The 26196-nt window shown below is 53.7% G+C and overlaps 1 protein-coding gene across 1 annotated transcript in view; it reads right to left on the bottom strand.

Annotated features, from left to right (window-relative positions):
- Nucleotides 1-25955, bottom strand: part of SGSM1 (small G protein signaling modulator 1) — a 35264-nt gene extending 9309 nt beyond the window's left edge. The window contains exons 1-19 of the mRNA XM_057385120.1: nucleotides 25900-25955; nucleotides 16134-16209; nucleotides 13474-13636; nucleotides 12154-12306; nucleotides 11643-11710; nucleotides 11381-11526; nucleotides 10850-10981; nucleotides 10201-10325; nucleotides 8417-8484; nucleotides 7322-7485; nucleotides 6806-6935; nucleotides 5642-5803; nucleotides 4656-4794; nucleotides 4325-4389; nucleotides 3922-4067; nucleotides 3648-3776; nucleotides 3065-3247; nucleotides 1363-1434; nucleotides 282-863 (exon numbers count right to left, since the gene is read on the bottom strand). Of these exons, the coding sequence (XP_057241103.1) occupies nucleotides 282-863; nucleotides 1363-1434; nucleotides 3065-3247; nucleotides 3648-3776; nucleotides 3922-4067; nucleotides 4325-4389; nucleotides 4656-4794; nucleotides 5642-5803; nucleotides 6806-6935; nucleotides 7322-7485; nucleotides 8417-8484; nucleotides 10201-10325; nucleotides 10850-10981; nucleotides 11381-11526; nucleotides 11643-11710; nucleotides 12154-12306; nucleotides 13474-13636; nucleotides 16134-16197 (2691 nt within the window). The 5' untranslated portion in view covers nucleotides 16198-16209; nucleotides 25900-25955. The remainder of the gene's footprint in view (nucleotides 1-281; nucleotides 864-1362; nucleotides 1435-3064; nucleotides 3248-3647; nucleotides 3777-3921; nucleotides 4068-4324; nucleotides 4390-4655; nucleotides 4795-5641; nucleotides 5804-6805; nucleotides 6936-7321; nucleotides 7486-8416; nucleotides 8485-10200; nucleotides 10326-10849; nucleotides 10982-11380; nucleotides 11527-11642; nucleotides 11711-12153; nucleotides 12307-13473; nucleotides 13637-16133; nucleotides 16210-25899) is intronic.
- Nucleotides 25956-26196: the final 241 nt, after the last annotated feature.

Genomic DNA, 26196 nt, shown 5'->3' with positions numbered 1-26196 from the left:
CAAGGAGCAGTGGCCATAAACTGACACAAAAGTTCCACCTCAACACGAGGAAGAACTTCCCATGGAGGCTGGTAGAGCAGTGGAACAGCTGCCCAGGGAAGGTGTGGGGTCTCCCTCTCTGSAGACATCCCAAACCCACCTGGATGCAATCCTGCTCTGGGTGACCCTGCCTTGGCATGGGGTTGGACTGGATGATCTCCAGAGGGTCCTTCCCACCCCAACCACTCTGGGATTCCAKGAGGCAGCCAGGAAGGAACCCCCCTGGGCCAGTCTGTACTTACAGAGTAGGTGACACCCGTGGAGGAGAGAGCAGCTGGCTCTCCGCTGGTCAGATCAGTGACGGTCAGAGAGTCCAGCTGCGGGTACAGACTCTCCATCTCCGGCTCCTCGGACAGGTTGTCCTCGCTCTCCACCAGGCTCTGCTTCTCAGCCTCGCTGTCTGCCCAGCTCTCCACCACCGTCAGGGCCACGGTGTCACTGTCACGCAGCAGCCCCGCCGAGCCCTCACCCACGGGGACAAAATCCACACTTCCACCGGTGAGGAATTCACCTTCCAGGCTGTCCTGGCCTTGCAGCTTCTCCTGCTGGGCACTGTCTGTGTCTGGCAGGGCTGGCACATCAGACCCTGCAGCTTTTCCCTGGGAGCTGGAGGAGGATTTGGTGGTTTCCAGGGCGCTGTCCTCGTTGCTGAAGCTGCGCTCCGAGAACCCCGACGTGATGGAGAAGTTTTGGGAGGAGGGGTGCCCGGAATCAGGGGAACACGTGCCGTTGGGAACCGTCCCGTTGGGGACCTTGCTTTGTTTGCCATCTTCCAGCTGAGCATCGACTTCAGTCTGTTCCACCTCGTCCACAGATTCAAACACCTGCAAAGGGCAAGTGGGAAGACATCACAGGCATTCAGCAAATGTTAGGAACACGAGCACTACGTCCCCAAGAGCTGTGTAYTCATTGTGCCCATGTTCCCAGTGGAGAGGGAGGAAAATCCCCCTTGAGCTTCCTCTCCCTGGATTTGAGACAGCGCTTGGTCATTCGCACAGGTCCAAGCCCACAAATCCCCGCTCCAAAGAACTTTTGGCTTTGTTTGGCATTATATATTGGGCAGAAATTTCAGCACTGGGCACAAAACAGAGGGAGCAGCCACAGCTCTCCAGGTGTGAGGCCATGGGGCAGAGCAGGCAGTGAACACTCACCACCACGAGCAGAGCGCTGTTCTGACATTAGCCACCCCAAAGCAAGTAGGAGACTTGTTAACCTCTTCCAGCGCTGGTTTTGTTTGCCAGAAATCATCATGGTTGTGGCGAGGGGTCAGCCCAAGCCAGGGCAGAGCCGTGGGGACAAGGAAAAGAGGGCCAAGGTGCTCACCTGGGTGCTGGAGCTGGAGTCACTCTGCAGCCGGGCGTGGTTCTGCCGRCCGGAGCTGCAGCTCTGCGAGGACTGCAGGGGACAGGGAAAAGGRCAGGGGRAAAKAAAAGGAAAAGGGTTGGGGTGAGRRAGKTCAAGCAGAGGTGACAYTTMTGCAGGTGAAGAACAAGCAGAAATGAATTGCATCCAGTGAATTGCTCATATTTGAGCCATGGAGGATGTTCCTGTCGTTCAGCACAGTGCCCTGCCTCAGCCMCTGACACTGCTGGCAAGGTGACAATGCCCAAATCCCAAGCCAGTGCACTTGTTGGAGTGCTGTGTGACAGGTCTGAAGGAGCTGCTTCCCTCTGGCCTGCACAGAGGCCACACTGCCTCCCCAGAGTGCAAATTTCCACAAATCTCTGTCCTAATTTGGCAGCAACGCAGCTCAGCCCAGCTCAGTTTACATAAACGATGAAGTCAGGCTATAAAACAGTCCCTCCAAGCAGATTCGTGCTTTTTTCCTTTTCTTCAAGGACAAATATTGATGTTTTGAGCCAGACTCAGTGGAAGCAGCTCCTCTCAAAGTCACGAGCACCCTGTTCTGGCTTCCAGCTGAAGCACAGAGGGGAGGGCTGGGCTTTGCAGGCACCAGCTCCGTCCTCAGCTCCTCTGGCTCTCTCTGAGCAACCAMCCCTCAATGGGATCAAATTCTCCCCATTAACTGAGCAGAGGTCCTGACATCACACACAAACAGAAGGATTTTGAGAAAATTCAGCACGTTCAGAACAGCAGGAGTTGTCCCCACCCCTGTATTGTGGGTGTTTGCTGGGCAGGGCTCTGGTGGAGAGAGGAAGGGCGACAGCTTTCCTCCATTACCGTGGGAGCACTTCAAACAGGAAATTTCAGGTTGAAATGAGAAAAGAGGAAAACTTTGCGTGTGTTCAACTCTGCCAGCTGAGTGATCCAGAACAGGCACATGTGGGTGCAAAGGAAGAGCCACAGTGGAGATGCTGAGGGGATGGGAATGATTCCCGGGGTTCCAGCAGTGCCTCTGCTCACYCTGAGAGCTGCATTGCCCAGTCCCACCCTGCCCCAGGCTCAGACCTGCCTTCCCTGCAGCTCTCCCTCCCGTGACCTGCAGGAGTGGGGCTGAGCTCAAAGAACCCACACAAACTTGCCAGGGGGAAGCAGATCAAGCCTCACCTCCCCTGGCCTCTGGGGCAGCAGCCTGAGGTCAGGGAATGCTCTGCCACACTGGGCCCTTCTCCTCCAAGGACAAAACTCTCACAGAAGCACCCTGTGCACTCTGTTCCCAGCACTGCTTTTTCTTTCCCAGACTTTTCCCTCCACACCCTTTTGTTTGGGCTGTGGATTTCGCTCCTCACTGTGTTGCTAAAAGCCAGGCAGCCCTGCTGGGTGTCCCCATGGATGACACGGTGTACTGAGGGTGCACTGAGGCTTCTTCCATGCTGGAAAAGTGARCCAGGAAGCCCAGTGCCCTGCTTCAGAGAAGTGCCAGGAATGTCCTCTTCTTCCCCTCCTCTACTTCAAACCCCCTTTCATAGAGCTAATCCTGATAATCCCAGGAGTGCATAGGGCAGTGAGTATCTCACTTCCACAGAGGAACAGGACACAGAGGTGGGCACAGCTCAGGGAAGGAGTATGTGTCTCCATACCCCATGGACTCTGGGTGGGCACAGCCCTGTCCTGGGGCCCTCACCTCGTTGCTGATGGTCGAGTCCCTGTGCATCATCCTCTGGATGTGGGAGTCCAGGCTGGCCCCCGAGGAGCACTTGGCCAGGGCGGCGGCGTGGGACTCCTTCTCGCGCTGCCGGACGATGGCCTCGCAGCCCAGCCACTCGGCCATCGTGTGCTCGTAGCAYGCCCGGGTCTGCTCGTCAGCCTGGGACATGGAGGGGACAGGGAATGGCAATGGCTGTCCCTAGAGAGCCCCAAACCAGCCCCTTCTGCACCCCAAACAGCCCCACACAGAGAGGTGCCCGTTTGTGAGAACTGTGGCTGGGTTCTCACAGCCAYCCTCACCCTGCACAGCGCCTGACCCATAAAACAGGGCCAAAATTTGGATGGAAAAAAGCTCATCCATGTCCTCCCTGCCCTCCCAAGGTGCACAAGGCACTGGACACTACACAGGCCAGCGTTGAGCTTGGCCCTATCAATTCCTGCTGCTCCAAGTGTTTGTCCCACTGCCACCCACAGCCCAGTCCAGAGTGGACACAAGGCTCAGCGGGGTCACTGGGTGTCCACACCAGTGACCACACCACAGCAGCACCACCCTCACTGACCTCTTTCCTCTCTGCCTCCGTCATCCCAAACTGGTAATGGCCCAGCAGGAAGGGCCACACTGCCTTCCTGATCTCGTGCTGGATCCCRCCGTAGTAGATCAGCCGCAGCAGCTCCTGGTCCTCGTAACTCTGCGGGAAGAGCTGGGCTCAGGGCACGGCCACAGCCAGCACCTTGAGTGTCAGAGTGTCCCCAGCCCGGCTGTGCCATCCCTGAGCACCCAGACCTCGGCCACCCCCGCCCTGCTGTCCCCATGTCCCCAGGGCATGGCCCTACCGAGCTGTCCTGCAGGTATTGGTGCCAGATGTCCACGGTGAGCCCGGCGCTGGCRCTGCAGGGGACATCGGGGGACACGATGCTGTGGTTGACCAGTGCTGACAGGTGAGTTCTCACCGTGGACAGGTGTCTGCAGTAGGCCAGCCCTGCACAGGGGACACCAAACCTTCAGTGGAGCTCTGGGAATCACGGGGATGAGGAGCAGGAGAAAGCTCTGGGGAGGCTGAGACCCTCGGCAGGCACACTCAGCCCTGGTTTGGCACCCCCTGTGCTGTTTGCTCCCCATCCTGAGCACGTGCAGCACATTTGTCCCAGTTCCTCTGGCCACTGGTAGCTGYCCCAGAGCCCAGGAGCTCATCCCTYATCCCATCACACATCCCAGGGGGATGTGATGAGTACTCACAGCCATAGAAGGCTCGGGACAGGATCTGGTACTTCATGTTGTCACACAGGAGCTTCAGTGGTGCTCTGCCAACAAAAACACATGGGATGGGAGGRGAGAAGATGCTCCTGTGCATCCCCTCAGCCTGGCTTTGATCCCACTGATCCGGCTTTGCCTGCAGAGATGCACCAGGGATCCTGCCCAGGTTCAGCATTTCCTGCTGCCARGTCTGAAATGTCCCAGCTGCAGGGACAAGCCTCACCTCAGCCATGTCCCACCACCCCGTGCCACGGTCCCTGGACACTGAGCCCTGGCCTGTGTGTCACTTTGGTGTCCCCAAGTGTCCCTGTACCTCTCGTGGCTGCAGCCATTGGCCGGGCCCCCGTCGGAGGAGCCRCTCTGGGAGCAGGAGGAGCAGGAGGATTTGCGGGTGCTGGGCTGCCACATGGGGGGCAGGACAGCCCCCGGGGCATCCATCAGGTCCTGGGGCACTGCAGGAGGGCAGAGAGGAGCGTCAGTACAGCCTGGCACTGCCCTGGAGTCAGGGAGACACRGRGGTCCCACACAGAGCTCTGATCAGYAAATACAGCGTCCCACRCTCTTCCCAAAGAGACTCCAGCAACGAAAAGGGACCCAGAACAGGAATCACAGCCCTGGGGAGCCCAGGAGAAAGGAAAGAGAGCAAGGAGCACTGATGAGAGAGAACTGTCACAAATTAATTTAATCAGCTAATTCAGAAAGCTGAGCTTAAACTGCTTTGTGCTGACCAAGGCAGAAACCCAATACCCAGCAGAGACTCCAGAGATGAGAGAAAACAGGTTGAAATCAGCTGCTGTCCCAGGAAGAACGGATTATTGGAAAGGAAAAGGCCTCAAATCTCTCCAAGGATCCCAGCCAAAGTTCAGGGAAAGAAGGGAGCATCCAAATCACAGGACAGGAGATGAAGCCTTGGATGAGGAGGCTGAGAGGGACAGCAGGAGCTCTGCATGTTGTCACTTGTTAATCCCTGCTTAAACTSCAAGTGCTGCTGCAAAGGCCTCGGGTGCTGCTCAGGTACCACCCACACCCAGCCTAAGCCATGAGGGATAATCCTTTTTACTCCTCCAGGGAAATTAAATTGTGGTGGAAATTTCACCTTCTGTCTGGGCAAGGGTGTCCATGGTCGCAGTGACTCTCCCTGCTTGTGATATGGAATAACTGACATTGGCAAGAAAAATTTGGAATTATTCCTGCAAAAAGTCCCTGCCACTGAGCTGAAGGGTCAGTGACAGCTCTGCAGGACCTGCCAAGTGACAACACAGGCAAGCTGAGCAYCAGACCCAACCAACAGCTCATTACACTGATGCCAAGAGGTGCCCAGAGCAGCTCGGGATGTGCCAGGGAGACTCAGACACCATTTAGGGATCACCACCATCCTGCTTCCAGCTGCAATCTTCGTGATCTTCCCTCTCCCAGCAGTCACGGGTGCAAGGAATGGGTGAAAAGCACCATTAATGGCAACTGGAGACACGGAGAGAGGACAAGGGCACAAATGAAAGGACAGAAAGGAAGAATCTGTGGGGAAGAGGGAATGATGSAGTTCCACCCCTGGCTGGGAAGGCACACAGGAACAGCACAGGCTGTGATGATGCCAGCTGAGGAGATGGCAGCAATTAATTTCCCAGAAAATGTGGCCCCCAGCACRGAATTTTAAGGGGTAGATCAAAAGGCAGCCACAGAAAAGAGCATCTCTAGCTGCTGCTTTAGCTTCAATTAGGTTTTTATCTGACTCACTGAATGGTGTTAGTCAGCTGAAGGCAGGGAGAACCAAGTATAATCTCAACTGACGTTATGGAGCAGTCACGGATGTAATTTCTCCCTTATGGCCTCCAAAATATAGGGAAAAGGTTTCCATCAGATTCCAGAGAATTTTAAAAGTCTTCTACCTAAAACTTATGTGTTTTCCCCCTTATAAAGTCACCTATGATATGGCCAGAGGTGAGAAAATAATTCTTGGCATCTCATAGAGGGATGAGGACAAATGCACAGACATTTCAGCCAGGTTCAGACCATTCACCACCAGACATTAAGGGAAAATTCTTGGTTTGSATTATCCAGCAGCATCCCCTCCCTTGCCCTGTGAGTCAGGGACTGCAGAAAGGTGGGTGCAGCACCCAGAGCAGGGCGCTGTGACCTCCCCTTTGTGCTGCAGCAGCCACGCTGAAGGAACATCACTGGATTTAAATGCACCAAGAGAAGAATCAGCCCTGGGGGCTTGTGATGGCAGAAGGTGACCCCCAAGTGAATCTTTCCTTCTTCCAGGGATGCAGGGTCAGCCACAGCTTCTCTGGACAGCCTGTGCCACCCTCCCAGGGAAGGCTGATGACATTTAAGATCAGGCAGTGCTGATACAACCAAAGCCCCTTCCCTGGAGCCACCTCCTGGTTTGCCCCATGCCCACCAGAGCAGTGTCCCAGCCTCTACAACCCCCCCAAAGCCTGCCCTGAGAAACAAAACTCTCACCAAACTCTGCCTGAGTCCCGGGGTAGATGATCCTGAAAACATAATCCGTGGCTTCGTCGTCTTCCTTGTCGGACGCGGACTCGGAGGAGCCCTGGGGGCTTCTCTTCCTCAGCTTGGGAAACACCTTCCCCTGGGGGAGCAGAGAATACGCTGCATGAGCCACCTCAGACTCCCTTCCCGACCTCCTGCCSCACATGCTTTGCCATTCCCAGGGCTGGAGCAGCCTCTGGATCAAGTTTCCAACAGCAGGTGAATCCCTAACYCTGTTAGGCATGGTACAAGCACAGCCCAGAGAACCAAACTCTGCCAGGCAGCCCTCCTACACCACCCTCCCATTCTTTCCACAAGGCTCTGTTCAGCTGGGCAGGGCCACGAGCTAAACCAAACCACCACATTTTAATTAACCACCTTGTTAATTCTGACAGGGGATCACTGAAAATGCAGCAGCCAGAGGGTGCTGCCCACCAGCCCTGCTCCGAGACGCTCTGCATGGGAACAGCAGGAATGGGCACTCACCTTGCCCCGCTGTGACCAGAGGGGTGGGTCCAGCTGCCCGTGGGGCAGGAGCCCGTTCTCCAGGCAGGACAGGAACTGCAGCAAGTGCCCTCCACGGGGGAAGCGCAGAGGAGGCCTCTGGATGCCATCCTGGCTCACCAGGACAACCGTGCCACCGCTGTCCACTATTGGCAACAGAGAGAACGGACACACCATCAGTGAGAGAAACAGCCCAGGCCAGCACAGCTCAGGGAAATTCAGCTCATTCTGGGATGGAAAACAAGAACTTTCTTCCTGTGGATTCTTCTCCAGGTTCATTGTGAGACTGGAGCCTTGGAGATGGCTCTGATTCCAAGGGATCACCCCCTTGGAATCAGAGCCTGCTCTGCAGGTGACGCCTGATGATTTTTTGCCTTTTATTTTTATATAYCTTTTWATATATTTTTATACCCTTTTAGACATTTTCTGTACSCTTTATGTATCCCTTGTACCCKTAGCCTACATGCTTGTAATTSCTGTASCCTGATAYTCCAGCTTAGTTTAGGGGTTCTGCTGGGCAGAGAGACCAAACATCCTCAGGAGGGGTCAGCGTGCCCTGTGCTATCTCAAATTTGARGCTCCAACCTTGRYTGAAGCCTTCTTTCTGGAATATATTGTGTAAASTGGGTTCTGGCCTCATCCTGGGGGGATTCCTTAGAATAGGGGGACATYACTTAATTTGTTARATTTCTTATTGGGGAATTTTAGATAGATGTGCTRATTTGTGAARTCTATAAAACTTGTATACRTGTTACACGWCTTCCAYCCTGTCGAGCTGTGCACCTGGGATCCCAGGTAAATTAAATTACTGAGGTAAAACCCTTTTAGCCTTTAAATTACCCGTTAAATACCTAGGTAAAAACCCTTTTAGCCCCTTAACTGTGTCTTGTCTCATAATTAAAAACTGGCCATCAAGGCAACACAGGGAGCACACCCAGCCAAGAGCCACAGCCAAGAAAGACTTTCCTGGAAGCATTTAAACCAGAGTGACCACCCAAGTGACCACCCAGGCACTGCCCTGGAGCCAAATCAAACCCCAGAGGTAAGGGATGGGGTTCCAGGGTGCTCTGGCCTTACCTTGCTGGTGACAGTGCAGGTACACRATCTCCTCCAGGCGAATGGTCATGGCATAGTCCCAGTACACGCTGGAACAGAGGGACAGGCAGGCTGTGAGCCTCAGGGCTGTGGGAGGCTCTGCTGCTGCTCACAGCAGCTCCAGATGCTGCTCCAGAACCCCTGGAGGCACCAGGCAAAGGCACAGAAAGGATGAGAYCCCACAGCAGTGATGCCAACAGGATGAGTGACAATGTCCCTCCAGAAGCAGCAATTGTCCCTGTCCCCTCAGCTGAGCCAGGGCCACTCCTGTCCCACCTGCCCTGGGTGGTTTCTCTGCCCTCACGCTGTTCCCAGAYACAGAAAATGAGCCCATGGATCCTGGCACYTGCAGAGCCSAGCACTCTCCTCTGGGCACCCCAARAATCCATCAGGAGCAGCCCCAGAGCCCCAAGGGAATGCACAGTGAGGYCCAAGGCTGGGCTGCTGCTCTGCCCCAGCAAGGGGAATAAACCCTYRCAATTTGTGGRKTTTTTTCAGAGCTCACAATAGATTYRGTCTYAGCTGCTTCAGTTCAAGACCTGCCTCARTCCAGGCACCGTGAGGTGTCTGAGCAGATCTACAACAGGCTGGAGAGCTGCTGGCCACCAGACAGGGCAGAGGGGCAGGGAAGGGGATGTCTCCAGGGTTTTATTCCCATGGAAGCCAGCACTGCTCTCCAAGGGTGCCAGCACACAATCACATCCCCCTTCTGTGCAACAAAGCAAAATTCCAGACTCTGAGCAGCAGCAGCATCTGCCATTTCACAAAAATAGTGCTCAAATAAYGTTAAAAACAGCTCGTGAAGGCAGGGAAGGCAGGAAGGTGTGCAAGAGTCACTCCTGGTACAGTCATACTCACTGGGCCATCTGCCTCCTCTCTTYCTTGGTCAYGTCCTGACAATGGGAATTTTTAGAGCTTAGGCTGATGCCCAAGGCAAGAACTCAGAAAAGGAGTGCAGAGATAAGAAAATATTTTAGGGGAGGGTATCAGGCACGACTGAACAGCCCAGGGGCCAAGAAGAAAGGKGAGATGAAAAGAACACAGGTAAACAAAACCCAAAAACCTACAACTGATGAACAAAACTGAGACTGACTTTTGCTGAGGATCTCTGCTCTGGGTCAAAGCATCAGCGCTCTGAACACTCCCACTTTCCTGGAGCGCCTGCTGCTGGAAAGGGATTTTGTTTCACAGACAAAGAGGGAGCTGGAATGATGCTGTGAGGCCTGAAAGGATTGCAGCTGGCCAAGGAAATGCCAGCAGATCACCAGGCAATGCCAGGGAGAAGGGCATGGCTGCACTGCCTGCAGACTTCAGGAGGAATGAGCTCAGGGACCTGGATAAATCCAAGGGACTCTGAAAATCTGCACCAGGATCACCCAAAACAGCACCAGCAAACAGCACATGCTGTCACTGAGGTCAAGGAGCTGCTCCAGCTCCCTCCTGCAGATTCTCCTCCCTGTTCATGAGCTCCTCGTGTCCCTGGATGACAACAGCCAGGAGAAACCTGGGAGCACTCTGAGGGAGGGAGGGGAGGGCATTCCTCTCAGGAAATCCCCCAGGGCAACAAATGGAACCTCTTTTTGTGTTCTGGAGCAAGCCCCACTCCCTCACTGAGCACTTCACACCCCCTCGTGCCTCCTTCCCACCACAGCCTCACGGGTGATGGGTTTGCTGTGAGAAAACGCTGCTGTCTTTGTACCACAGGTCCAAACTCTGGCCCAGAGGAGCATTCCCCACCCTGCCCTGGCACACTGGGAGCCAGTCACCTCTTCTCATAGTCCAGGTCGCCCACGGAGCCGTTCATCAGCTGGTTGGGGGTCCACTTGAGTGCCATGATGTCGGCAGTCTGGTGCAGGGACAGATATCCCGGGATGGCCTCCATGTCATCGCGCTTGGGGAGGGAAACACAGCGAGAGTGAGCTGGGAAATGCCAGAAACACAAAGCCCTGGAGCCCATTCCCAGCCCCTCACACAGCCCTGCTGCTGCCCACCTGGTCACAAACAGGGAGAAACCCTTTGTGTGCCTGGRAAACCTCTGAGCAGAGGGTCCAGGRCAGATCACYGCCTTGGGAAAGGGYTGAGAGCAACTGCCYGGCAAGGAAAACMTAMCAGCTTCACCCMAAAGCAGTTTGCACTGCATTTATTTGACTGCAAGAGGCAGGAAGGGATGGGGGAAGGATTTTTGGGGTGATGAACAGGCAGGGAGAGGAGCCTGTGCTTCTACTCAAACTGGAGCAAAGCCCTTCCATCCCACTGGGAGGATCCACATCACCAGCACCTCCACAAACACAGTCCATTCTCTGTCTTCACAGATTAAAAACATGCTTTTCTCCACCCAAGAGCAATCTGGGGTCGAGGAGGGTGCTGGGGAGCAGAGCAGTGTTCCAAAAGGCCCCTTTCCCTGCAGGAACTCACCGGCTGCACCAGGACGTTGTTCTTGCCGTAGAGCAGCGTGGCTCTGGAGTTCTGGTGCAGYGACTCCACGTAGTCCCTGGCAGACAGGGATGGCCTGTCGTCCATGCTGCCGCTGGAATGTCTTTTCTGAATCTGCAAGGGTGATGTGAGGTGAGCACAGACACCTCTGGCTTCCCAAAAGGTTCTCTGGAACCTCACTCCCTCCTCACTCACACACTTCAGTGAGTCACTACCAGAAATTTTTCCCTCAGGGTCCTCTGAGGGGATTCCTGGCTCTGTCCAAGCTCAGTGCTGTACTTAGAGAAGCCCCAGGAGTGAGCTTTGTTTGTAATGCACAGAGGAAATTCAGCTTTTTGCTCACACACGATGTTCCCCAGGGAACTGGGATGCAGCTGCCACGAGATGCTCTCCATGGACACGTTCCCAGCATTTCTGCCTCAAAGAATTCCCTCCCCAGGGGCTCCCCAGGCCTTTCCAAGCAGAGGGAGCCCAGATCCCCCTAAACCACAGACAGATTGATCCCCGACTCACACAGAGTGCTGGACGCTTGGTGGGTGAGTCCTGGCGGCAGTGGGAGCTGTGGATCCGGTGCCTCTGGACCAGCTCATCCGCCGAGGGGTCTGTCCAGAAGTGGTCAGCAGTCTTCATCTTGGTGTATTCCAGTGCACAGGGCCCCACTGTGGAGAGGAACACCCCAAACACACAGGAAACATCCGTGATCCATGGCTGTGGTCGCCTCCCACAAATTTGGGAGCAGAGATTTGGGAAAGCAAGCAGGGAAAGCAAGTGTTACCCAATAAAGATGCAAGAATTGGCCCATCCACAGGATCCACCAGCAGAGCTTCCTTCTCATAGTACTTACTAGAAGAAATAAAGGACAGCAGAATGCTGGAGCACCACAAAGTTACAGGCAGTGGTTTAAATCCCCATTGTGCCTTTCTCTTTCTGCATCTCCTCTTGATGGGGAGAGGGCAAGAAGCCCTTTTTTGTGCCAGCTGAGAAATTCCTGGGGAACAGCCCACACTGCCAGCATCCCATCTCCTAGGACCCTCCCAGGACAGGACATCTCAGCAAGCAGAACCCASAAAATAAGGACAATGCAGCCCTGACAACCCAACCATCACCAGGACTGTCTGCATTTTTTGGAGTGGTCACCAGCAGCAGGGCACCCACCAGAGTACCCACAATTGGCACTGAGTACCCACAATTGGCATTGGCCTGTGCCACCCAGGGACTTCCCTGACTCCCCCAGTGCCACGGATGGGCAAAAAAACCCCAAAAAACAAACCTGTGGCATCACCCACCTGCTGTTCTCCACCAGGTAGTGCACRATTTTATCCAGGACCTTTTCGAAGAGGGCTGTGCGGATCCACAGGTGCCTGATGGCCTGAGGGGACAGGTTGGGCAGCTTTGGCACCTTGCGCGCGTTCTCTGGGACCGCCGGCGCTTGGTTCCGCCTTCAGAGGTGAAAAAAGAGACAAAAATGCCACAGGTTCATCCCTGAACTCAGAGGGAGCCCAGGACATTCCTGCCACCAGTGGGGTGGCGGTTCTGGAGGCTGGGGATCCCAGGGAGCAGCCTGGGACAGAGCTCTGGAGGTGCTCCCTGTGTCTACCCCACCCCCTGTGTTTAAAACCAGCCTTCACTAAATCAATTCCCCGCTGTAAARCCACCCCAGAACTCTCAGCTCTCCCTCAGCAGAACCCTCCAGCCCTCACATCTTTCCACAGCTGAGCTCACAGGCGGAGCAGCTCATCCTTGGACAGCCTAAAATCCCTGCCTGCAGGTGGCTGCTCCATCCATCTCCCTGCTAATTGTCCAAGGATGAGTAATCCCCTCCCAAGCAGCAGCTGAATTACAGCAGGGTTCGAGCCCTGCACACTGAGACAGACCCAACGTGGTTCCAGCTGAGCTGCTCCATAAACTGTGACAGCTCGGGAGCAGCGTGCTCAGCTGTCCCTGAAGCATGAGGAGTAAAATCTCCTCCAGCCCTGCTTAAACCACAACCACGAGTTTTCTGGGTTTTCTCAGTCTCCTAGAAAAGCAATCACTTTGGTCAAGATATTGATGCCTTAGGATTTTTAGTTTCTATGTTTTCATGCATCTGTATTGTTGTACTTCTCTAGCACAACACTAAAACTACCCTTCTCTCATCTTTAGTAAAACAATCCCTCTCTGAGCCTGAATCCAAGGAAACCTCGCTGCCTCAGAGCCCGAAAATAAGGAAACAATAGCGAGTTGGGGGGGAGCAAGTTTGGGATGGTTGACATCATCACCTGTAAAGATCATTGGAGAATTAAGACCCAATATGTTAATAAGGCAGAACTTATAAAAGGTGAAGGTCTCATGATTCAGGGTCCATTTTTGGGTGTAGCCTCAGGAGGAGGCTTTTGTCTGCCCTAATGTACCAGTAGGCCTGTTAGACCTGTATTAAAGTCATCTATTCTCATTCTCTTAAATTTATCTGGCCTCTATTTCAGATTAGCCTGATCGATAAAGCATCAATATCAAACAAAGCAGAAGCAGCAACTCCTCCCAATAACCCACACCACGCTCCCCAGCCTGGCCCAAAGCACAACTCCCACCCCAAAACTCGAGGAATGGCCTCCACGCCAGCGCCTTACGCGTTCTCAATGAGCTGCTCCAGGTCCTGCACCTTCCTGCAGAGCTCCTCGGCCGGGGGGAAGCTCTTGCCCACCTTCATGAAGAGCGCGGCGATCTTGTTRCTGCGCAGGAATCCGGCYGCYCTCCGCTTCAGCCCRAACAGGACACAGCACTCCACGGCRGCTGCAGCAGAGCACARGCCAGGCCATCAGAGTGTTTCTAAACCATGGGAAATGGGGTGGCTTTCCCCCAAAAAAATCTCAGCGTTCATAAAAATGTTTTGATGGGAAAGTGAAAGGAAAGAAGCTGGGGGTAAAACRCAGGCTTTGGGGATGCTCCTGGCTCAGCAGTGACTCTGTGAGTGCTCGGGGACGTGGAGTTCAGTCTCTATGGAAGGCTGTGCCTGGTTCCATGTGCCCAAAGGCACTCACCAACCCCACTGAGTGCCCAGACAGCCCCAGACACTGTCCCTGTCCTGCCCTGGCGAGCAGGGATCCCGTGAGCTGGCGATGGTTCCACAGACAGATGGGCACAGGCTCTGCTCTCTCTCATTCCCAAAGCCTCCCAGAGGGCTCAGGGTGGGTGTGAGGTGCCGAGCACACACTGATTGAACAGGCTGATCAAACACTGGAAAAATCACACAGAGCCACAGCCCTGCAGGTCTGACAAGGAGCTTCTGCTCCCTCCTCCCCAGGCAGCCCAGCCGGGTGCTGCTTCACCTCCYGCCTGGAAAATCACCCTTCCCTACAGCCCAACAACTCCCTGGAGATGTGGGAAAAGGCATTTCATGCAGAAACACTGCAGCAGCTTCCAGAGACTCATTATCCTGCCTGCTCTGTGGAGAGACGTGCTCTGTGCTGGCAGAGAACAACAGATTTGGGCCAGTCCAGCCCTGCTGACCACCACCAGCCACTGCTTGGAAACCAGGAGACCTGGAAACCAGGAGACCTGGAAACCAGGAGACCAGGAAATCAGGAGATCTGGAAACCAGACCCTGCCTAAGCCTTCTCAAAGCCCAGACTGCTGCATACAGCCAGGGCTTCACCCGCCAGTGGGATTATGTAAAATAAAATACAAATTGCCCCATGGCTTTGTCAGAAAACCCAACATCTCCTTCATTTATTCCATCCTCCACGGCTGAAATACAAGTGACAAACATTGCCACCCATGTGGGACYGCACCCAGGGGTGCCCTTTGGGGTGCCCAGCTCAGGCAGGTCCTGATAGTTCAGTACCACAGGGGTTGAGCAGCCAGGACCCTCTCCAGAGAGAGAGAGAGAATGTCCATGGGCTCCTGGTGCCACTGGTTCCATCCCAAATTCCCAGTGGACAAACRGGAGTGAGCACTGGTAGTCTCGTTTTGCTCAGGTCACGGGCAGCACATCCCAGCTCCTGCCAAGWGGGAGAAATCCCAACTCCTGAAAGGTCTCAATATGTGACATCGAGACAGAGCTGTCTCCTGTGCAAAGCACCACTCCTGCTGGCAAAACTACAGGGAAACGTGCAGCTTCCACAGGAAAAACTCTACTAAATCCAGGGGTAATGGCAGGATTTTGAAATGGGATGAGTTTTTGAGCTCAGCTGTGCCACCACTGCAAACAGACACCGCAGAGATTCTCACCGCTCAGGATATAACGTCCAGCAGAGCCAGGATAATGCAGGATATAATCTGCACGTGGTGCAGGGGCCCTGCTCAGCCTCACCCAGGTGAGGGGGGAGCTTTGACCCCTGGCAAAAGGCTGAAGATATCCCTGAGATTTCTGACGCAGCCGGGGCTGACGTGGACACCGAACCCTGGGCTCCCGCCGCCGGCTCCCCATCAGCCTCCCAGGGCAGCCTGGACGTGACAGATGCCAGCTCGAGTTTGTCTGCTCCAAACCCCCCTCCCAGCACCACGGAGGGGTCGGGGGGGATGCTGCCCTTCCCCTGCAGGCTGCTGGATCCATCCGGAGGGGTTTGYGCTACGCTGGCTGCGCACAGCGCTCGGTGAGCGGGGCTCTGCTGGCAAGGCAGCTCTCTCCAGGGAAAAGGGCAGCTCTCAGGCTCGCAGCACGCTCTGCTTGGCAAGGAGAGAGGTTATTTATAAGCTCACCCAGCTCCTGGAGAGCCACAGCACYGAGGAAGGTGCATTTCAGCAAGAGGAGCAGCAGGAGCCAGGGGAAGGGCAGCAGCACCTTAAAGAGGCCAGAAGGAATCCAGGAGCCCTTCGTGGCCGGATAACTCAGCTCCCTGTCGCTGGAGCCTAAAAATAATGCCAGGCTGAGCAGCCTCGTGCTGCACGGAAAAGCAGGAATGAGTCACACCTGGAAATCTGCTCTGCTCTTTCCACGCTGAGCAGATCCCGAGTGTCTTTGATGTGAGGGCCCAGGAGAAGAGGAGAAAGCCCCAGCCTCCTCTCCACAAACTATTCCATAAAAACAAAGGAATATTTGGGCTCGGCAGACTTTCAGCTGAATTGATTCTCGAGGGAATTTAAAAATAAAATMTTATTCCTGGTCTTTCCTCAATGGTTGCCAGCGTCCCTCCCCTCATTTTGACGCATCCCTGTGTATTTTAAGCACAAAAACCTCAGGGGTTCTGACCTCTGCCAGAACAGCCCATCCTCTGGCACTGCCCCCCAGGTTCTGGAGTGAATTCCCAGGAATGGCTCAAGCARGGAATGCCCAGCACCACAGACTCACCACAGAAAGAGATGATGTGGCTGCTGTCCTCATGCACGAATTTCCTCGTCACGGCCTCCTCCATGATCTGCTTCACCTGCAGGACAGAGGCAGTCAGGGAAAACGTGGAATTTCAGCCACGAGAGCGAGGATTCCTGCGGTGGAGTGGGTATATGGGAACCTCCTCTGCTCCTTGGTTTTCCCAGAGGCACAGGAGATCTCACAGAGGATGCAGCACTGCCTGCTGAACCTCAACAGATGTTCCAAAAGGTATTAAAAAAGAGCTGCTTCATTTTTGAGAAGCTTGAAAGCAGGAGAACGATGAGGTGAGAATTAACAGAGGGAACTYAGCATCATTCAGCTAAAAATCATCTAATAAAAGTACCCAAATCTCATAATTAAGGCYTTTACAGCATTGTTCTGTTCTCTCTTTTTGTTTGACAATTTTCCTGTGGCACAGCTGTCCCAAATGACTGCAATGCCTAATTCAGTGATCCATCAGTGCCTAATTCAGTGATCACCTGGCACCAGCTGTGCCCAGGAATTCYATTTGCACAGCAGTGCCAGCAGCTCTGCCCTCTCTGAGTCACAGCTGATCCAGAGGAAGCTGGCACTTAGTGCTCATCAGGGGCACGATTAGGGGACAAAAACAAAAAACAAACAAAAAAAAAAAAAAAACCAAAAAAAACCAAACAGGGCCCCATAGAAATTAGGAGAGTAATTTTTGCAGGGAGCAGATGGGAGGTCAAACCCTCCAGGAAAGCAGGCAGCAGAGTTGTGACCTCCCTCCCCAGCTGCCACCCTCCCAAATCCTGCCAAAACCAGCCCGASACCAGCTGAATCTTTGCTCCTTAAACATTCAGTTCCCAACCACTTTTCCTTTTAAACACAGCTGCCAGCATGGATTTCACCTGCCTCTGTATTTTACTTTTCACTCCTTGGTTTTGGAAAACACGGGGGAGAGTGTTCCCAGTGCAGAGCTGAGGGTRTGGAGGAAACTCTGCTCAGCAAGATGTTCCTTCTGGGGGCACAGGGAGGAGGGAAATAGAGCAGGTCAAGACTTGGCCAAGCAAACCTTGCATGAACAAAACCTTCAACAGCATTATTTGGGGAATTAAACTCTCTGCAGGGCGCAATCGAGGTCAATGTGATGCACAGCTGGCAGCTCAATAATGGAAATCCATCCCGAGGATGGATTAAGAGAAGATTTCTCTTTGTGCCAGAGCCATCAGGTGAGGGGCCAGCACTGCTCCCTGCTCGGTGACTGACAGAGCTCTGAGCCTTCCCTGGATCCCAGCAGCTCGGATGAGTCAGGAAGCCATGCAAGGAATTTCACCAAGATGTGGAACTCGGGACTGGAGGCTGGAAATTCCCTTTGGCATAGCATGATCCTGCTCCAGCACCTCCCACACCCCAATTGCACCCACAGGAACACCCCAGGGAGCAGGGACAAGCTCCATCCTCCACCTCAGTGCACCCCTGTGTCCCAAAACTGTCCCCACTCAGGGCAGCTCCAGGTGCTCCTCCATTCCCCTACGGTTTTGCCCTGGAGGGGCAGCTGCAATCCTCACTCAGGGCTCCCTCCAGCACCGTTTAATTTCACATTTCAGCAACAGAAATGGTGACAGAGCAAATCCCAGCGAGAGTAGAGGAATTTCTGTCTCCCACTCATTCCCTGACCTTGGCTGCAGGGCTGGGTCAGGGATGGGAAGCAGCACCCTGGTGACCCCCAGAGCTGCTCTTTTTCCTCCACCTGGAATTCCACGTGTCCACCAAAGCCTGCCCAGCTCAGGAGCCRTCCCTGAGCACCCCTGGAAGGGAGATTCACACCTTGGGGCCCTCAGGGATTCCCTGAAATTTGGCTCTCCCATCATCCAGATGGCTCCTGAGCCTCGGCCGGGCAGGCTGAGCTCCCTCTGCCAGCAGGACACAGCGTTTCTCTCTCACACGTCCAGAAATCAGTGACACACAGATATTAAATGTGCATTAAATGTACACTCATGGCAGCCCTGGGGATATCAGGATTTTAACCCCCCCAAATATAATCAGTGTGCAGAGAGTTATGTCTTTTCCAGCTTCTGATTCAATCAGGAAATATTGCAGTWTAAGCAATAATTCAAATTTTTGTTGGAAATTTCAATATATTGACACAACTCTGGTCACAGGGCCTCCCCCAGGGCAGTGACCATCTGCCTGTCCAGGGCCTGGGGACATCCAGGACAGCAGGACCCGGCTCTGACCAGGCATCTCGGTGCCAACACTGCACCAACCACCTGCACGCTCGAGGCACAAACAGAACACCTTCCAAGAGACACAGTTTAGTGGAAAATTACTCATTAAAAGAAAAAAAAAATGCACTGTGTTGGCTGAGGTTGTAATGCCAAAAATAAATCAAGGAAAGTCTAAAAGGATGGAAGTGGAAAAGGCTCCACAACAACAACGCTCATTTGGGGTGGGARAAATACAAACAGCCCAGGAGACAGGGGTCAGAGTGACAGAAAACAGGGATATCTTGGAATTCTGGAGTGGTTGGAGTGGGAAGGGACCTTAAAACTCAYCCYATTCCACCCCCTGCCATGGGCAGACACCTTCCACTATCCCAGGTTGTTCCCAGCCCCATCCARCCTGGCCTTGGACRCTTRCAGRGAACAGAATCAACACTCCCAGGGTATAAAATCAAGARATTCCAACTTTCTCTAAGTACCAAGAAAGTTTTCCGACAAAACCATTTTATATTTGCCCAAACAGGCACAGCTGGCATCTGTAGGGCAACAGAACCAAGACAGAGAACCCCAAAACTCCCAATAGATCTGTCTGCAGAGCCCAAAGGACTGTCCCACTCAGGGCAGCCCCTCCACCACCATCACAGCTGGGATGTGCCACATGCTCCCAGAGTTTGTGACATCCCTGGGACAGGAACTGGGGCTCAGCCACACTTGGCTCTCTCCACAGAGGAGGCTTGAACAGTCTCTGAATGCGCTGTAATCCRGCAATTTTGATGCTAATTCTCAGATTGTAGGCAGAACAATCCCAAACAGATGAATCTGCCCGCTCTGGATCTCGTGCCAGCCTAGGGAAATGAGATGTTTGCTCTTCTTTTGTGAGGAAGGAAATTAAAACAGCAACTCATAATTTAGCTGTAGGTAAACTCGAGAGGAATATCACGGAGTATTCCACAACAGTGCAAACAATCCCCCTGGCTCCAGCTGGGAGCACAGGACAAGCTCCCTGGAAAATAAAATCAAACCCTCACCTGCCCAATAAACCCAGGCTTCAAATTCCACAGGGATTTGCCACAAAATGCCACAAAATTCCCAGAGATTTTCATCATCCAAAGCCAAACTTTCCTGTCCCCCAGCCCTGCTGGAACAAACCAAATATCATCCCAGCCACAGCCACCACAGAGGTGCAGGGAGCAGGAGCAAGCCAGGAACTCCAGGTTTCATCAGTCCAAGGCAATATCAACCCACAACTGTTTTCCTGGCTGATTTTCCCCCACAGAACCTGAGCTCTGGATTATTCAGGGATGTCTGAAGTCTCTGTTTTCCTGCCATGCCCCTTGCAAAACCTTTTACCAGTGCTTAAGGCATTTGAATGTAAGCACAGCACCTCCTGTGTATTTGGGTGTGCTCAGAACTCTGCAATTGTTTACAGATGAAAACAGAGTCCCCAGGGAGATCCTTTTCCCAGTCCTGTTCCAGGGTCAAGCCTGGGCACATTGCCACAGGCTGAAGGCAGCTGTGGGGGTGATCCCAGGGACAGATCCAGGAATGGGTCTGGTCACCAGATCCAGCAGCAAAAAACACCTGGCAGAGCAAAAAATGTGGCACAGTGGGCATGCACTGGGGGCAAAGAAATGGGAGAGTATCTCACACCAAACTTAAAGGATTTACAGCAAAAACAGAGGTGGAGGTGGTGGGGATGGTGGGGATGGGGGAGGTGGTGGAGATGGAGATAATGGAGGTGATGGTGGAGGTGATGGTGGTGATGAAGATGATGGAGATGATGGTGGAGATGATGGTGGAGATGATGGTGGAGATGATGGAGATTATGGAGATGATGGAGGTGATGGAGGTGGTGATGGAGGTGATAGTGGAGATTATGATGATGGAGATGGTGTCTCCTGCTGCCTCTGATCATCCACCTCCACACAGGATGCCAAGGACTTGGGTGGATGAGATGCTCCAAGACCAAAGCCAGGGAGCTGCACTGCCTGTACCCCTCAGAATCACATAACCAACCACAGAACCAATCAATCACATAATCAATCACATAATCAATCACATAATCAATCACATAATCAATCACATAATCAATCACAKAMYCAAYCACAKAMYCAAYCACAKACCCAACCACAGACCCAACCACAGACCCAACCACAGACCCAACCACAGACCCAACCACAGACCCAACCACAGACCCAACCACAGAACCAACCACAGAACCAACCACAGAACCAACCACAGAACCAACCACAGAACCAACCACAGAATCATGGAATTGTTTAGGTTGGAAAACCTCCCAGAGCCCAACCCCTAACCCAGCACGCCCAGTTTCACTCTTGTTGTTCAATCCACCTGGCCCAGGAGAACCACCAAGCCCTCAAAAGCCGTCAAACAAACAAAAAAAAAAGCAAAAAAACCTTAAAAAGAACCCTAACCCATCAATGAAAAAGGCTTTCAACTTGGTTTGCTTTTGTGCATTTGCTTTGCAAATTCTTTTCCAAGCTGGAGTTTTTTCATTCTCATCACGGTTTTTAAGTGCTGCTTTGATTACGTGTTTGAAGTTAATTCTTGCACATAAAAAAAAATCCCATTTTCCGTGTGGAAATAGGAAAAAGGGGAAAATTTCCCAGCCTGGTTTGGCCAGATGTACCAAAGCTGTCCAAGGCAAAGCAAGAGCAGAATCTCTGCTCAGCTCCAGGATATCATGCCAAACCCCAGGTCCTCCTGGACTGCCCACAGGAGAGTTTTCTGGACTCYCTGGTGCCCACAGGAGTCTCTGGGAATGCTGGATGGAAATCCCAGGATATCCAAGCACACCACCCATGCTGGAGCTAAAGCCACTTTTTCCAGCTAAAGCAGAACTTCTCAGACTGAATCCTCTCACCAGCCAGCTTCATCTTCCCATCTGAAAATGAAATTCCTGCCTGTTGCCTGTCTTGTTGCCACAAAACCCTTTTTTAGCAGAATTGTTCGTAAAAATTCACATTTTCAAACTCAATATCGCAGGATTTCCCGTTTTTCCTGCGTTCCTCATCTTTCCACCAACAAACACCATGATTATCCCAAAAAGCAGGAGCCAGGCAGACTGTGCAGCCCCACCACGAGCTGCAGCCACGCTCTGCCWCTTCTCCAAGATTTTCCAGGCTGACCACAAAAAAAAATCCCAATTAATTGTGCTCRGATTGGTTAAAACATCACCAGTGCAGTGTTTATACCCCAAGATTTAAAGGCTCTCACTGGACATTTTGGTGGCTCCTGGACAGCATGGGGACACCTCTGAGGGTGCCACAAAGTTGCCTTGAAAGCCACTTGATAGCTCCCCATCCTCRCTGCCACAGAAACATCGATCACAGCCCTGCCCGCCGAGACCTTTGGCTTTTCTGAAAGTGTTATTTAATAATTTATCACCACTCACTGAATAAAACATGGCACCTCCTGCAGCTGGGGGATCCTCCACGTGACACACGGGAGGATTTCCAGGCCAGCCCTTTTCCAGGAACCATGTGGGACGGGGATGAGGCTCCTCAGGGGGGTAAGAATTCAGAATAATTGCCGGAAAATGAATTTAAAATATATTAATGGAAGGATCCACAATGGAACATCTCATCCTGGGGGACACAGGGGTGATCCCAGCTGTGGGTTTTCACTGATAGTGTTTTGCACCAGACATTCTTCAACTTTTGGCCAAAAATCCGTGCTTACAACCCTAATTTAAGCTGTCTGGGATCACGTTGTAGTGGGTTCTATTCCTGTTGCGCTCGTCAAACGCGCATTTCCACGCCATCTGTGGGCACTGCTGGCGCTGCTCGCTGTCAAATGCTCAATGCAGACATTTAAGAGAAATATTTAAGGAAAACTTTAGTCATTTCTGGTGTTTCCAGCACCTGACATCGAATCCAGGCTCTGTTGTCACCACATCCCAAAGCTCCTGTCTTCCCCAGGTCACCCTGACAAGTTTTTTTTTGGATTCACTCAAACACRGCAAAGGATGAAATCACCAAAACCGAGGGCAACTTGCAGCTCCAAAYTGCTCTGAAATCTGTGCAAATCCAGGTATTTCCATGGCAACAGCCAGGACGCCGGGAGGGAGGAGGGGGAGGATATTTTGGCAGGGGAGGACAGAGGGTCCCCTGGAACAGGGATGGCGAGAGGAAGGGGGAAAGCAGCACAAAATCTGCTCTGGAGAGGATGAAGGCTCAGGATGAGCCAGGGGTTTCTGGAGCACGAGAGCTCTGGTGCAAAGCCCTGCTTTCATCTTTCAGAGGAAAGGAAACGGTCCCCGGTGCTCGGCGCTGCTCTTCAGAGYAGATCGATGCAGGCAATCGAGAAATGCTGCATCAAGGGCCCTCTGTTCCCTCCTGGTACAGAAACATCTGAGAAACACTGCCCTGGGTGCTCGAGAGACATCAGAGGGTCCCCCTGGAAAAGCTGCTTTCATTACCAACCTGCAGCTCATCATCCTCATCCTTATCTCGTCTGAACACTTTTGACAGCTCCACAAAGGCCTTTCCCTTTTTTTTTTTTTTCCCCTTTAATATAAACTGGCCTCGAGAACACTTAAAGCTCTCAACATGAATTTTTCAGATCCTAGTAACATTAAATTAATTTACAATTTTCTCATCCCATCCAGAATGAAATAGCTGGCACTGATACCTGCAATCTGATATTTTGGAGTGGCGGGCACGCAGGAAAACAAACCCAGGCTGTAAAAACATTGCTCTTACCAGTTGTTTGTGTTATTTAGCCACCAASCAGGCAACATGGCTGCAAAACAGGGGCTTCTCCTAAAAGGGTGGGAGGAAGAGACTGACTGTTGTTCCCATGACAGATGATGAGGGAATTAGTCAACAGCTACACAGTGACAAACGTTCAAGCTACTGAAAAATAAAAAAAAATATTTCTGGTAGAAGGCGAGCAGGCTGTGGCCAATTTTTAAAAGGAGTCAGAGAACAGGCAGCAAAACGTTCAACCCAGGTTCAGCAGCTCCTGATGAGTAAAGACTTGGAGCTGCTTCCCTGAGTGGCAAGTTAAATATAAACTAAGTTTTTGCAGAAGGACAACCAAGATGAGTGTTTGCTTTCATAGCCCATCCAGCTCTTCCCTCAGCTCACATTCCAGGGACACGTGTGCAGGTGGATGGCACAGGTAACACCTGCTGCCCTTCCTCCGTGCCTGCAGCGACTTCAAAACACAGCTCTGTTGGAAATAAAACTTGTAAAAGAAGGGGAGGAGCACGGGTTGCAAGGGGAATGTTTCTAACCTTTCAAACCTGGTTTAAAAAGCCTCATTCTATCTGATAAAAGCTAAAAAAAATAATAAATTAGAGAATATTGGTTTTTCTRCTCATCCTGCATAACAGGACACAGGATGCCTCACCAAGCCAGACCTCGTTCCTTCCCTTGCTGCCTGGTTTTTGCAGTTGATTTTGCAGCTTCCAGGGCTGGCTGGATTTATTATGGCCATATGGGGTGGGGGAGAGGAAGAAGATGGTGACAGATAACTCATCTCAACCTCTACATCCACTGCAGCACAGGACTTGTCCAGAATCCAGAGCCTTAACCATGGCAACAGCCAAATGCCCAGGGTGCCCTGGGGAATTCCAGTTTAGTGTTTCTGTCCCTGTGTTTGCCTCACTCAGTCATGGCCCTGGGGTGACAGATGTGGCACAGCTCCCCAAGGACAGCCCTGGATGTTCCTGTTCCCAGCTGGGCTCACCAGGGCCCCGGCAGCAGCAAAGGCAGGCGTGGTTTTGAGAAATGAGGAGAACACACGTTTGTGAAAGGTAAAAATTCTGGGAGTGGGGGGAAAAATAAACAGGAGATTTCTGCAGTTGGACCTTGGAGTCTGCACAAGCTCCTGACTCAACCTGAGGCTGAGGAAGAGGAAAGAAAATCAAAAGTATGAGCAAAGGGGCCTAAAGAGCAGCGAGCAACAGGCACAAGAACGCCCCATCAGCTCCTGGTTTCAGGGATGGTGCTGAATATTTAACTCCATAACCTACATGATCACGTTTCCCCAGGTTTTTCATTCCTACCTGAGCAAAGTCCAGGTGGAGAGCACAGTTCCTCCAAAGAATTCTCCCCCTGAGTGGCTGTACATTCACAGTCCCCTCGCTGGACACAGCCTCAGCACTTCCAGCAGGTGCTGGGCTGGGAGAAACCCCAAGGGAAGGGGTCCCACACCAACATCCCCAACAACGGGACCACCAGGAAAAAAACCTCTGCTCTGTTCCAGCACCAAGAGGCTGCTGGAGAGATCCCAGAGCAYGCCAAACCCCCAGGTCACAGCAGCACAGCTCCAGCAGGGCAGGGGGGCTTTCCCCATGCACCCCTTCCCTCCCTCAGGCTCTGTTCACATTCCCCAAGCCCCCCTTATCCCCCCCAAAAGCCAGCAGAAAGGCACGGCACACCCGCAGCCCCACTCCCTGAGGCTTTCCCCCAAAAGGGAGCGAAGGGGAGCAGGAAAAGCCAGCACGGGAGAGGCTCCGGGGGAATCTTCCAGCCCGGAGCAGCTCTGGCTCCCACCCTGCAGCAGCTGCCTGMGCTCAGGAGCTGCCACAGACAGCAATAATGAGATGGCAGCTCCATCCACAACGCTAAATAAATGTCATACCCTTTTCCCGGTTTAATAGCCGTTGCTGAGGCAACCAGGAGTATTCCTTAGCACCACACCCGGCGCAGGATTAAAGGTGGCAAGAGGTCTGGATGGGCAGCGCCAAAACCCTCCCCAGACCCACCACCCACGGGGCTGCTCCTCCCGGCTCCGAGCAGTGTCCTCCGCTCCCCGGGAGCCTGTAAACTGGATATCGAGATGCTCSTGAGGCCAGAAACAAAACACCGCGCATCCCTCCCACCGCCGGCATCCCGGGAGGTGACCTGCGGGGACAGAGCGAGGGCAGGACATGACAACAGCTGCCGGGGACCGACCCAGCGCTTCCCCACAGCGCAGRACTCGGCTCCGGGACTCGGTGTGACACACGGGATAAACGCGGAGCTCGAGTCGGCTCAGCGTAAAACACCGTGTAAACTCATAGAGTTAAGGATGCCTGAGGAGAGGGAGCACGGCGAGACGCGAAACGCCATCACCCTGCACCGGGTGCAGACATTTGGGGCCCCCCTTTATCCCGGCCGGGGTCCCCAGCAGCACCCGCTGCCCCCCGCCCTGCCAAGGAGCGCCGTGCWGCGGGAGGGCTCGTCCCATCCCCGCTCCCGAGGGAAGGATGCAGCAGCGGGAGTCGCCCCTTTTTCCCTGCGGAAAATCCCAAGTTGTGCTGCGCTCTGCCCCCGGGCAGAAGCGATTTCCTGAGGATGCGGGGCGCTGGGATGCCGGGCGCTGCAAGGATGCTCCTCCGCCCCCCGGACCCGCAACCGCGCCCGGTGGGCTCTCGGCGGGGTGGGCTCTGGGCCCCGCTCCGGGCTGGTTTTTGGGGGGCTGTTAGCCCCTCGGTAGCAGCAGCCGGAGCCAGCGGATGCCGCGGGCGGTCGGGCCCGGGCTGGAGCCGCCGCAGCCGCCGCTCCCCGCGGGTACCGGGCCGGGGCTGCTCCCGGGGGTCCCGCACCCACCTCCTTCTTGACGGTGCGCAGCAGCCGCTGCCGGGTCTCCGCCTCTGCGGGGAGAAGAGAACCCGTTAGTGCGGCCCTGCCCCGCCATCCCCGCTCCCGGTGCCGCTCCCCGGTCGCGGTCCCCGCCCGCCTTTTACCCGCCGGGGCCGCCGCCATGGCCGCGTTCGCTCCGCAGCGCCCGCAGACTGCCGGGCACCGGGCCGGGTCCGCCGGGCCGTACCGCCCCCCGCCCCGCCGGGGAGGGGCCGCCGCCGCCGCCAATCCGCGACCGGCACCGGCACCCCGGCACCCCGGGCA

The sequence above is a fragment of the Malurus melanocephalus genome, unplaced genomic scaffold (genome assembly GCF_030028575.1).
Source record: "Malurus melanocephalus ecotype Western Australia unplaced genomic scaffold, MMel_1.1 scaffold_792, whole genome shotgun sequence".
NCBI lineage: Eukaryota > Metazoa > Chordata > Aves > Passeriformes > Maluridae > Malurus > Malurus melanocephalus.
The sequence above is the reverse complement of the archived record's forward strand: the minus strand, read 5'-3'. Positions and strand labels throughout refer to the sequence as shown.